Source organism: Sinohyriopsis cumingii, chromosome 17 (assembly GCF_028554795.1).
Source record: "Sinohyriopsis cumingii isolate HCF-2022 chromosome 17, ASM2855479v2, whole genome shotgun sequence".
Lineage (NCBI taxonomy): Eukaryota > Metazoa > Mollusca > Bivalvia > Unionida > Unionidae > Sinohyriopsis > Sinohyriopsis cumingii.
Window position 1 is genome coordinate 18,698,432 of NC_142977.1, and position 14,348 is coordinate 18,712,779.

General features: G+C 32.3%; 1 protein-coding gene across 1 annotated transcript in view; it reads left to right on the top strand.

The window, feature by feature from the left end:
- Window positions 1–14,170, top strand: part of LOC149777850 (glycosyltransferase 25 family member-like) — a 45,772-nt gene extending 31,602 nt beyond the window's left edge. Inside the window, exons 14-15 of the mRNA XM_089938918.1 lie at window positions 2,378–2,581; window positions 4,087–14,170. Coding sequence (XP_089795044.1) covers window positions 2,378–2,581; window positions 4,087–4,270 — 388 coding nt within the window. The 3' untranslated portion in view covers window positions 4,271–14,170. The remainder of the gene's footprint in view (window positions 1–2,377; window positions 2,582–4,086) is intronic.
- The last annotated feature ends 178 nt before the right edge of the window (window positions 14,171–14,348 follow it).

The window sequence follows — 14,348 nt, forward strand, 5'->3', positions numbered from 1 at the left end:
TATAGTTTTAAAAATGTCTTTATAATTATATTACAGATCACATCATCTGTCACTTTGTTGATAACAGTCTAAAACACAAACCAGTCTCGTCACAATTAAAAATATCCTTGCTGTCATATTCCCTGCATATATCATTTAGTCTTTTGCTCCAATCTTCAACAACTTCATTATTAACATCAGCTGATTATCCACTAAGGACAGAACACTTAATATTGTGTCGCACTTGAAATCTGTGCAACCATCCGTTACTTGCAATAAAGTCGTCATATCCCAATTCAACTGACAAAATTGTTGCTTTTTCTTGTCATTCAAATCAGGATACAAACGTCTCCTGGCTCAAACAATCTTCCTTTCTCCATCCATTTCACCTTCATACTTTTGCAGAATTGTTTCATTATCTTTCACAATATTGTTCATCTGAGTCTTTCCAACATCAGTTTTCTGCAAGGATCCTCGACCCCCCCCCCCCTTTTCAGTTAGGTGAATTAATTTGACTTTCTCTTCTAAACTGAGAATTTTTCTTTTCCTCAATGACATGTTGATCTTTTTGCAGTAAGTTATTCATGTTGCCAACTACAATACTGATAAAACAACTTTGTATGCATCTAAACAAATTGCTGTGTTTTTAAAGGAAGTGATCTTGTCACGTGATACGTTAGTCGCAGTCTGGTACCCTATTGTTTTTATACATTTCTTTACATTAAGTGAGAGAAGCCAAAACTGCTTCGATATGTACCATTAACATCACGCAGATTGACCTCGTGGCCGTTAGGATTCATAATTTTGACAATTATTGTCAGTAGTAATATCCACTAATCATCAAAGTGAACAAGCTCAACATCTTACTGAGGGAAGCTATAAAGGCTATCAAACCATTTTCCTGCTGACTTGGGTATTGTACATCGATACTGCCACTTCTCTGCTGTTAATACTGTTCAATAATTGTAATCTTAACAATTATCAGAGTGACTAAACTGGACATCTTATGATATCACAGCAGTAAGGTTAATTGGATTACATGTACTTACCCGTTTGTATGGATTAAAATTTGAGTCTTTCTCGTCTTTTATGGAATAAATTTGGCTTCTCGTGAGGCGTAAATGATATAATATTAACCTTAGTGGTACATGTACTTTACTCAACACTTCTTTCAGCAACGAAAACCTGACATCAGGAAACAGAAATTGGATTACTTAACACACGTTATGAATAAAATACTGGTTCTGGATACATATTCAAATAAAATGCAGCTGCTTGTGAGTGGTAAATTTTATATTATTGCACTAATATGATGGTCGCATTAGCCGGGTGATCTTTCGCCAGGGGTACTTTTGAACACAAACTCGTCAGTGCCAACAGATTCTGGCCTTAAGGAGCGGGTGGCTGCTGGTCGGGGGGGGGGGGCGTTCAAGAGGGGGACCACTGTAATAAAATTATTCTTTGAATGGACAATGCAGTTGTTCGTTAATTGTGCATGTTGGTTTACTTGTATGTTTAGAGAGAGAGAGAGAGAGAGTATGTCGTGCAAGTTGCAATATCCTATTTCAAGCTGAAAAAGTCATATGAAAATTGTGTCAGTACATTTTTGACTCCCACATTTTTTATTTGACCCCCAGTTCTGACACCAGGGGGTTTCTTTTGCCCTCAATTTTACACCCCTGGGGGATACACTGATGAAATGGATAAAGACAGCACATACCATATGTGCATTTTCTGAATGGGAAGAGTGACATGAAAACATACAAATATATGAATTGATAGTATTTTTGTGTCCTGCAAACATCTAGAATTCCAACATAACATTGAGATCTATAAATTATATTGTATACTATATGTCACACATATAAGATGACCCCTGTTCTGCATGAATTGAATTTTCAGTTTTAAAAAATAGGTCGACTTATAATCGAGTATATATGGTAATTGTCAAAAGAAGGGATTGTGTCAACCAGAGAATTAAAAGTATTAGTGCCCCCAGTCATAATATGCTCAGATCTTTTGATTTAAACATGTTGGAAATACTACTAGAGACACCATTGCATATGCATGTGCATTGTATTACACGTGATGATAGCATTCATTATGTTGACTCAGATGAGATCATTTGTTCTTGGTCAAAACATTCTAGAGTATGCTTATACAAGCATAAACTCAGTTGAGAACATTCTTACTCAACTGGTGCATCCAGTACCATACAGGTATGATTTTCAGTATTACCTGGTGTACTTGAGTGCAGGACTGAGTTCTATTCCACATACTAGCACATTTTACACTGTATCTCTCCACTGAAGTAACTGAATTCTTAAAAAATCCACAAGTTGTTAGTTCCCTAAAACAGAAAGTGAAATTTTATATTTCTCTTTTTTTTTTTCTTCAGATATTTAGGCCGAAAGAGGCTGAATCTAAAGGATGAATTTTATGTCACTGATTCACAGACTTTGGTTTGGCCAAGCTATTCTTACTGGACACTCAGTTACCTGCTTAGTCTGGAAGGTGCTAAAAAACTGCTCCAGCAGCAGCCTCTACAGAGAATGATACCGGTCGATGAATATTTACCAGTCATGTTTGACAAGCACCCATAGTAAGTAATACAGACAGTTTTGGAACAAATGAAAAGAAACCTTTTTGAAGGTCTTGGAGCAAGAATAAGTTATGGATTTAATGTTTTCGGAAGGTTTACTTTTGTTACAGAGATTGTTTTGTGTGTGTATTTGATGAGATGTGAAAATGAATTACTACGTTAGACAAACTCGGCCATATTCATTGACTCATAAATTTAAAGATGCAAGGAAAATGTTTTGAGTTTTAATTAAGTCTGAGACAAAATAATAATTACTAACAAATAATGAATAAGCAGAAAGTTACAGAAAAATTAAATTTGTTGTCAAGATGTATTTTAGAAAATAAAACTATAGAATTTAAATGTTTTCGATTAGAACTTCATAGAGGATTATTGGAGATAACTTGAAATCTTATGTCACTTGTTTAGGCTCGAATAAACAGTAACACAAGAAAGAGTGAAAATAACAAGCTTTTAAAAAATAAAATCATTTATTTCCCTGGACAAATTATGTAAAAATGAAGAAGAGAAAATGAACATATGGTTTTATAGAACAAAATCCAAAAATGATCCAAAAAATGATCAGAGAATAAAATTTTAGTAGTCCTAATAACAAAGTGTTCTACTGATTTCATGTAAGAATCTCGATGAATCCAAGATGGAAGATGATGATGTATGCTGCAATCTGTAGTGTTGAAGTCTACTGTTCCTTGTAGAAATAAGAATTATCACTGGTTTCTGATAGCTGAATAAATTTTTATGCAAAAAACTCTTCTTGTTCCACAATATCACATGAACACATATTTTTCAGAAAAATAACAGAATTGATCCTTTTTAATCTAAGTAATTTGAAATAACTCCAAACCAAGTAATTTGAAATAACTCCAAACAGCACAACATACAACTAACAATATAACAGCTCAACTTCTACTGATTAATTCTCCAAAACATGGGTTATATGGGTTTTTTAAAACGTAAACAAGGGTCACGTGATCATCTTCTAGAAGTTTGTAGAAGCAAATACTTGTTACAGCTCACGTTTACCCAGTGTGACCCTGCCAAAAACCAATCATTTTTACTCTAAGAAATAAAAAAATAAAAAATTGTCTATATCTTAAAGACAAGGTCCCATCATGACCTTGGAAACGACCAATCATTTTAAAATAAAATAGAATTTGTTTACGAAGGTTGCTACAAATTCAGAAACAAGGTCAGGATTTAGATCAACACCTGGTGTTTATAAACTAACAGTCAAGGTCGAACTATTTTCTAAAAAATATATAATCTCTAGTGAATAAATTTATATTACAATATCATGTAATGAAAATAAAAAATGTAAAACTGACAATTAAATTCAAATAAATATATATTAAATCATATAATTAAATCAAATATACATAACAAAAAAAGTTCTCACTTTTTGTGTGGATTATTCTGGTACATACATCCTTATAGCTGGAGAGGGGGCTGGATTTGATATTTAAATTACAGTAACTCTTAACATCTTTATTTTCTTTCCTTCATAGTTCTGACTGGAAGACCCATTTTTCTCCACGCAATCTTGTGACATTGTCAGCAGAACCATTGCTGGTGTACCCCACACACTACCTTGGAGAGGCACATTACATCTCGGATACAGAAGATTCAGAAATTATTCAGTCTGGAGATGGTGAAAGCGATGAAAATGAAGTAGTTAAAGATGAATTATGACACAAGATTGTACTAGATTAAGAGGTACACCTCTTTGAATCAATCCATAAGTTTATACTGTTCCAAAAATCATATAAGGATGCTGTATGGAAAAAAGTTTACAGCTTTAGTGTAATCAGTTGAATGGAAATAATGACATTAGCCCCTTGTTGACAAAATATGCAAAACTCATTGAATCACTGAGAAATTCTGTAATTATGGTGAGGTAAAGCTTAATAGAAATACTTTTTAATTAAAGCACAACAGATTAGTAAGTCAATTTTCGGCATAAAAAGGCATCATTCACATATATCATAGCAAAGGTCTAAAGTATTAATTTATAAACAGATTACAGGTGACACATTTTTTCTCTTTATCTGTAAATGTTTTAATTATGCACTCTTATAATGATGTAATTATTTAAACATTTTCTTTTTTCATGGCAGATAAATGCTTTGCATGTTTTTTTTTCTTCCACATGCTAAATAGAGTTTTTGCCACGGTCATTTAATAATAAATTAGCCCAGTATTCTCTCTTTTTCTACATGATTTTGTTTGTTAATATATGACCACTACATTTTTTTTCTTCATTATCAGATACCAGTGGTTTTCTACATGTATATTCAGCAGTTACTTAAGAAAAGATTAAACTCTAGCCATTTTCAAAACTTCAGTCTGAATTATTCATTATTAAAAATATTTTTTTTAAAAGATGTTACTTTGTCGATTTCCATCCAGCATCCATAAATGATCACCAGTTGATTAGAACTTTGTTATATACATGAATGGAAAGATGGAGAAATGTACAGAAGATGTTAGCTACAGTTCAATCAAGTTAGTTGAAAATTCCTAATGAACTCTTAGATTTTATATAGGAGAGGGTAAACAAAAATTTCATTAAAACCATTCATGATGATCCAGAGGCGATCTGTCATTTGTTTTTGTTTTTGTTTTTTTTTTTTTTTTTTTTTTTTTTTTTCTTTCTGAAAGTACATTTTGATCATAATGCATATTGTGATGGAACTACCCAATCAAGTCCATCACTTGAGTGGAATTGGTCTTACCCCTTTTGGATGCTACAAATTATCAACAATTTTTGATAAGTATATATACATGTCAGACATTTGTAGAAACAAATTACTCAAACATTCAAGTGGGTATGAGTGATTCGGATTTTTAATGTAGCATTAACAATTTTTCAGGCATATCGCTACAATGTCTGCAGTGTGGCAGTTTAGTGATGTCTAGCACTGGAGCATCATGCCGCAGACTTGTAGCATGATGTCCCACCCAGTCACATTATCCTGACACCAGGCCGATCAGTCCTAACACTAATCTCAATGCTGGGCGCCATGCAAGGCAGCTGTTAGTACCATTTTTATAAGTCTTTGATATGATTCGGCCGGGGATCAAACCCACGACCTCCCACATCCATGGCTGGTGCTCTAACCACTAGGCCACTGGATCAAAGATTTAAGAATATTTGAAATGTATTTTAATTTTTTAAAACTTAATAGCTGTTTTGGGGAAATGGTTTGTTGGGGAGAGGGGAAGCATCAGAAGGTACCTTTAATTTTATTTTATATGGATCTTGGTGGTAATTGAGAATCCTCATTTTTCTGAAATGGCCCTTGCATATAAAAGGAGTGACATTATTCATGGTGTATTCACACCTTAAAAATATTAAGCGATTCACTTTTGGATAGATTCAAAGTTTCTATTGAACATCTTGTTTTCATATTGTCGGTGAGAAATAAAGTTATTGGGATTATGATAGGCATTTATCACACATTAGAACTCACTTATCCGTGACATTTTTTACTGCTGTTGTATCTTGATGCATTAGATTCCAGTATGTATTCTCTTTTTGATCTTTTTTATGCATGCTTAATTTTGAGGGTAATTCTTTGATATGACCATGTAGCTGTAATGACTTTATTGCTTCAGCATAATATGCATGGCTCTTATCCTTTTTAAGGGGTTGTCGACATTATATGTATATCATTTGTAAAATTATTTTATTTTTGTTTGTGGTAGTAAATTTTCTCATGGTGTTTAATTATTTGTATAAGTGTATAAATTTTTCCTTACAGCCAAATTTGTATTCAGTTAATGAAATACACATGCTGTTGGCAGGTACCTGGTATTTTACGGAAACTAAATACATTGATTTTTAGAATATTCATTAACTCTCAGATGGTAACATTCTCTTTAAGTTCTGTTTCTGAGAAACTGTTGACAGGAATATGCCTGCCTGATACCTATTTTGATTTTCCAATTTAATCTTCAGTTTATCTACTGACACCAACATTTATTTTCTGGGTAATAAATATTTAAATTGACTTTATCAGCTGATCTTTATAGGGGACTGTCCCAGAACATGATCTGGATGGAGTAAGTATTAAATTATTTGCAACATTTTGTTTTTCAAATTTTTTAAAATCAACATTATCTTCTCAAGAGATCTAATGATTCCATCTTTTCCTCCTGTTTGTTGGACTCTCTTTTTGCCTCTACTTTTTACAAAAAGGCCCCACTACCCCAGCTTTTTCTTTTCTTCAGTTTTATATAGAAAATTGATTACACGCTTCAAAAAAAAGCTCTGACAAAGCAAATTCAGATATGGGGTTCCTGTCATGTTTAGCTGGGTATTTAAGACAAAATAGGCAACACAGTTAATGGGACAACTGTTATATTAGTAAGATAATGATTTTTTTTCAAGTTTACAAAGTTATGTCAACTAAAAAATTATTTTTTCAGCAATTCACATAAATTTTATGCTGTTTTTTTAAGTATAAAATATCACTGTTTTGTGCCTACTTTATTCCTCCTTTTTTCACACAGCATTGCTAGAAAGACAGAATAAAAGAAAAAAGATATGCAAAATCTAAAAGAAATGCATGAAATGTCTTTAGAAGTTAATTTCAGTAAATCTTGTTAGACAAATAACAAGAAGTTGTATTGGTACATTGTTCTTTCATCACAATCACTTAAATTTCACATTGGCTTGATTTAAAAAATTTTAAATTCAGTCTGTGAGGAAAATGTGGTTAACTTTCTAGTTAAATCTTGAAAAAGAAATTTCTTTTTTTCTTTATCATTCCCTTAGAAAGTTTGTTATGGAAAACAAAATGGCATAAGTTTTTCATTATAAAGACATTTGAATGTACATTTATAAGATAATGACTCTTTATATTCAGGCAGCCAATATAATCTCTCTGTTAAGTTTAGAATAGTGACAAAAGGAAGCTGTATTATGTTACATGACAACCATGGTAGTGTTTAGTAGTTTGTACTCAGTTCTGAAAATTACCAGAATATGTCGGCATGTGCAATGCATTAAAAAGGTACAAATCTGACATTTAATTGGAAATGTAAACCATTAATTGGAACTGTAAACCAAAGAAGACCAACAGTTTTATTGAGATGACAATTTTAATGAAGTTATTGAAAAAAAATTAACTTTTTTGTGCTGAGTAATGTGTGAAGTTCACTGGAGTATGTTTTAATTTTGCACAGGCGGTGCATAAGCAGAATGAAACAATTCTGATTGTCAACATTATATAATCAAGAAGACCGTCAATAGTCTTTTCTTGGAATGGTTACCATGTCATCTGCTTTCCCACCACCACCACCGCTATCAACACCACTGATATTCAGAGTCAAATTTTAAAAAACACTCATTTATTTCCCTGGTTTCCCTATTCTAATAACTTAGATAATTTGTCACACCCTGCTTCTGAAATGAGCATAATCTTAATGGCATAACATGAGTGTAATATTAAAGATTGTTTTCTGTTTCTTTAGCTGTTAAAATATTTGTAAATTCTGTGGCCATTTAGTATTAATGTAAAGGTATTGGCTGCATTTGTCATTTTGTTACCAGTTTTATGTTTCACGTTTTTTGACAGTTTACAGTTATATAAGACTTCCATTACAAGCAAGCAAGCTGGTGATAAAATACTTTTGTTAATTCTTGTATTCAAAAATTTTTCTATTGAAGATTTCATTTGTTGTCTTTCATGTTTTTAACAAATTAAAATATGCATAGTTTAGATTAAAATAGGTTAGATTTTCTATAAATGGTCCAAGTAAAGTGTTAGTTATGTCCTTAGCTTGATGTCAGAACGATAACACATCCTACCTCAATAATTATTTGGAGGTAGATTTAGAATTTTGTGAAGTATACGATATTTATACTCGCTGACAAGTCCAACTGCAAACTGCATCCACCCACATCTTCTGTCACATAATGTGTGGGCTGATCTGGATGTATACAGTTTGTTGGGAGTAATCAGTAGAACAGACAACATAAACCTAGATATGCCATTGCATTATGTATTGACCAGTCAGGGTCTGTGTTGTTTGCAGTTGGACATTTCTTGTAAGCAAGTGCCTACAGTACTTTTAAAATGGAAAGGTAGCATTTCTAACGTAAATTTTTTTTTCTCCATGTTTCACATGACCATAAAATCATTAAATACGTTTGCTTTTGTTAGAATTAAAATCAAAGTACAGTTATCAAACAAATTAATAAATATATTATATGGGCTGTTTCATTTAAACATACATGATACCCAGGGAAGACATTTTAAAAAAATATGTCAGGGTACTTTGGTTGCACAGAGTTCATATTAAAATGATAAGAAAATTCTAAATTGCATCAATGGCTGAGTACCCCACATTAAAAGTGCCTTTCCCTGGGTCCCAAGTATGTTTTACTGGAACAGCCCATACATTGTAATGTTTCTTGTTGGAAATCGAGATGTACAAATGAAGATTATCTGCCCTGCATTATGGAACAGTCTTTGACATTCTGCAGGTTATTATCTTTCGATTTATAAAGAAAGATACCAATATCAACTCATAAACAATAACTATCTATCAAGTAAATTTTTGATTGTGTGAAATTCTGAAATAATGCTCACATTGATAGTTTTCTAAGTAATTTTAAACACCAATTGGTCATTCGATAGTTTCAAGAAAGTTAGTTAAAATACATATCTAATAAAATTATTTTTGAATATTCTCATTTAACGTTTGATCTATAACTGTCTTATCGTTGAATCCATAGGTCACTGTCTAGTAGCATTACTTGTTAGTTTAATTGCTCAGCACAACACCATACATAATTTAGACATTTAAAACTATAACTGCATGAACCTTGGTGTTTTCTGTGACCAATTAAATTTTCTATTGTAGATTCCTCTGAGAAGGTTTCTCATATGACATGATTTGTATGAAATATCTTACAGAACACTTTTGAATTTTTTTTACTGCAATTTCAACTGATTAGAAAAAGGACCTATATAACGTATCACATAGTTTAAGCAAAGAACTGAGATTTAATCTTTCTTTTTAAGGTTTTGCTATGGCAAGTGTGTTAACCACACAATTTAATTGAATGGGTCTGAGTTGTTTGAATATAAAAGAGTTCAGCAGTATTTACTATAAATGTCATGGAGAGATTATTTTCATTTTTAAATGACGTTTCGTAGTTAGCAAGTTGAGAAATTGTTGGAGTTTTGGAGACTGACTTAATATTACAACGAACCATGGTGCTGGAAGTATCCCAAGATTTTTTGTGAAGATACATAGAAATACTGATGGAGAAATTATTTGTGTATGTGTGTGTTTGTGTGTATATATATATATATATAGAGAGAGAGAGAGAGAGAGAGAGAGAGAGAGAGAGAGAGAGAGAGAAAGAGAGAGATGGACTTGCCAGCTCCTATGATTTTACTGTAAAGCTTGCTGAAACAGTCCATAAAGTTTGAACTTATGGAACAGTATCAAACTGTAATCATTTATAATCCTTGCTGTCAAATCTGGATATTGGTGTGTCCAGCTCTGGTCCATATCCCTCTTTTCATATTAGTTTCAGTAGAGTATGTCAGGGAACCTGACAGATGAACAACACATTGAAGACAAAGGGGACAGTAAGCTTCATGAAGTAAAAATAGTCGGCACAGAAGTATAAATAAAAATGTTACTGATATTTGGCCATGCTTGTTAATAAAAGCAGGAAAGGCAACAAATTCATTTTTGGATAGATAACTGCTACTGCCTTTTGAATTTAAAAAAACAAAAAGATAACGAGTTAGGAGATCATGGGATTTGAAACTGAACAAGAAGTAATTAAAGCTTGAGTGTACTTTATTAAATGTGTACTTGATGTTGCCTGTGCTGCATCTGACCACACACAAAAGCTTTTCAGATGGTTGTTTTCTAGTTCAGCAATAGCAGTACATGACATTTAGTTCCACCACACTAAAAATGTGTCTAACTTGGGCAAAAATATTGACTGCAATTATGAAAAGAGCATTTAGCATTGGCAAGTGTGTGTGTGTATAAATCAACTCTCTTTAAATTTAGTTAAAAGCTGTCAATATGCATGCTGAAATATTTTTAGTTTCATCTTTTGTTGCCAGATTCCGTCATTTTTTCAATTAATGTAATCTCTCTTATAAACTAACACAGAGGCATATTTGGGAAACAGGAAACATTAAATAATCATCAGAAATGTGTCTGAAGATTTCTCATGCAAAATGCATAATCAAAATAAAGCCTTCAAATCCTTTTTTATTTATTGCACATTTACAGTTGTTAAAGCACATTTATATCTTGCAGCGAAATAATCTTTTGCTAAAACATAATTATTATATATACAAATTTGATATGCAGCTTTTGTTATAGTAGTTTCCTCATGATATGACTAGGTGGCAGTGTATTAAAATATATATATATACTTTTAAGTTGAGTCCAACATGCTATCATTTTGTTCAGCCGATTAATCCTTTAAAAAAATACATAGACTCAGGTCTGACAGCACATTATGCAGTGGCAGAACTGGGTCTGTGCAGTTACAGTTGGACTTGACTTTTAAACAAGTTGTAGAGAGTAGGCTTTGTTATTAGACAAAGATATCCAGGCAAATATACTTGCCAACTTTGTCAAAATTAGTGAGTGGGCTTATCATAAAGCCTGGACCTATCTTTCGAATAAATACAGTATTGATTCATATTATTTTTGTCATTACCGAGTGTCAAACAGTATTTTGCAATGAATTTTATATAGCATTGTTGGAGAAAAATATTTGTGATAAAGTTTTGTATACACTATTTTACATTATGTGTTGTACAGTTGCTTGATTGTGTATCACACATTCTAGTCATTGCATATCATCTTTGATTCTGTCACAGCAGATGCATTTGTATTTCTGGAAAAATACAGGCAGGAAGGTTGCATTTGTTTGGTATGCTGTACTCGTCATATCCATGTGTATGTACAGAAATTATCACCCTTATTCCTGTAATGTCAGTCTCTTCATTTCAGAATGTTTAAGATCTCATTTTCAGTTGTTTTATCAGTGATTCGTTTCATTCTTGTTCGTTGTTTTACAAGTCTTTCACTAAATTCGATTTTATCCTAAAACTGAGATATTTACTTTATTATCCTAAGTATTGTACTATTGTATCCTACTTTCAGCCTAATTCTTGTGGACTTTATCAATTTGTGTCCATTTTCAGATTTTGTAACATGCGGTAGCTATCCCATACTTCTGTTATTTATTGGAATTTAACCTTCTTTTAAACTTGATCATCTTTCCAAAGGATTCTGTCATCTGGATTAAGCGGTAAAACTAAGGGCTATGTGCGAGAGGTTTGGAAACCCGGTGAATCAGTTTTGCTATTCATAAGCGAGAATCAACCTGTGAACCTGCAAAAAGACATATATATATATATATATATATATTAATATGTATTAATGCTTTTTTTGTATTCTCTGGAATTATCTGCATGGCTCTTTTTATTTTGAAAGGAATTTGCAGAGCTTTATTATGATGAAATCTGCCGATTTCCAAAGAAATATTAAATTACTGTAAATAACATTGTTATGGCAAGTGCAATCTTATGTCCTTTGGTGTGTTATGCAGATTTCTTTGCTGCTTTCATCAGTTCTGAGAAGTTAACTCAGATTCACATGACCTATGCTATGCTATATCAGTTTTCATGAATTTTGCATTTTGCCCTGGGTTTTTTTTTACTTTTCTTGGAAATGCATTTAAGTACAAGTCAGTTTTTCTTGTCCGGTGCTCTACATTTTGCAAAGACAATTGCAATTTTGCAGTAATGATTTTCTGTGTACTATTTCATGTATCAAGTAACAGTTTGTACATTTGTTAATGTTTCTTTGCATTATTAGTCAAATAGTACTTTAGTATTTTAGGGGGGGCATTGTTATCTATTGCTGTAATTATTGCATACAGTTTACTACAAATAGATCTTTATCAGTATAATTATTGGTTTCTGACTACATGTATTATTACAGAATATGGATAATGAAAATGGACTTTATTATGCTTTACTTTATGAAAATCCTGTTTACTGCTCATAGAATTTATCTGCTATTTGTTGTCACACAGTTCTTTTCATATTTAGTACATGCCTGTAGTTTGTTCCACATGGATGCCTACAATTTTTTAAATCATTCCAAAATACTCCTTGATTATATAAGTAAAAAAACTAAAAATATTTTCTGCTCTGTTCAGTTTGTTTTGGTCTTGCAGGTTGAACGCCATTTTTAAGCACATCATAGGCTTACATGGCAGCCAGTATATTTAATGGAGGAAGAACCACTGACCTATGAGACACTACTGGCAGACGTTCTCAGATACCCATATTGGCCGAAACAGAGGTGAGATGTTAGTGATCTGTAAAAGCAGACACCCAGCACCTCCGCTCTGCTGAGTCATCTGGCAGTCACAATAATCATTGTTTCGTACCTTAAAGATTCAATAGTGCAATAAAATAAGATGACTGTTGTATCTAGCAAACAAGAAACATTGACAAATATGTAAAGCCGATATTAGATTCACAACAGTATTCAATGGCTTTACAATTGGCTTAACTGACCACTGAAAAGCTTCCATTTTGCAGCATATTTTGTTCAGTCAGAGCCAGAAATTGAATTTTTCACATTAATGAGACTAAACATGATAGAAAAACTGCTGCCTGATATTTCTGTCAGATAAAATGGATCCTGTGTGGTTGAGTAGTCTAAGGTACTTGCCTTTAAAGATGTCTCATGCATTGCACTTCTGTCCATGCAAGCTCACGTCTTAGATCAACCAACACGAGTACACTTGCCAGTAGCTTCCCATGGGTAACTGGTTCTTCTGGGGTCTTTCTTCCAGCAGATATCCTGGCCACCTATTGTGTCCTAAAAAATGGTATTAAACCACAAAACCGAATCTTTCAGATAAAAGTATTCTTAAATACCAGAATGTAAGATAAAAGAATCTCAACTGTCTCTGTTTACAACTGTGTATTGAGGATGGATTACAGATTGAATGATTTTTTCTGATTTTAATTTCTTCAGAATTGTGTAACCAAAATTGTGCATAATTCACCATGTGTAAATTTTATAAATTAATACGTTCTAGCATTCTTTGGTTTTTCTAATATTTCTATGAGAACTTTTTCCATTTACAGATGAACAATAAAATTCATTTAATTTTTGTTAATATATTATAAATTCTACAGTATCATTTGGAATCGTGTCAATACCATCGACTTAAGTATATTGCTGATGAACGGATAATCCTAAAACTTTTGAGAGCATCTCTGATGACTCTCTCAGTACGTTCACATGTGATCTTAAGCGACTCCAGGCATATAATTTTTTTATCATGATGTTCAGCCTTAGCTGTGTGAAAAAATAGGTATGAGCAAAAATGCTGATTGATCCTAAACAGCCACCATTTGTTGTATTGTTTACTATGACTTTTCATTAAATATATATTTTTAAGGAGAAAACATGTATATATAAAAATGTAAACAGATGCACATGTATTATATATTGCATTATTTGTATGTGGGTAGCTTTATACACTTGCTGGTCAATAAACTTTAAGATTCATATTTGGTGTTTTTTTGTTCCATTACTTTATTAAATACTAAGTCTCCAGAAGAGGAAAATAATCTGAGTTTCATTAGATTTGAAAGAAATGTTTGCTTCAGTATTTAATTTGAATTTGTTTATTGCCCTGCAATCAGAAAGAATGAAATTAGATTGGCATGTATTTAAAAGACACAAA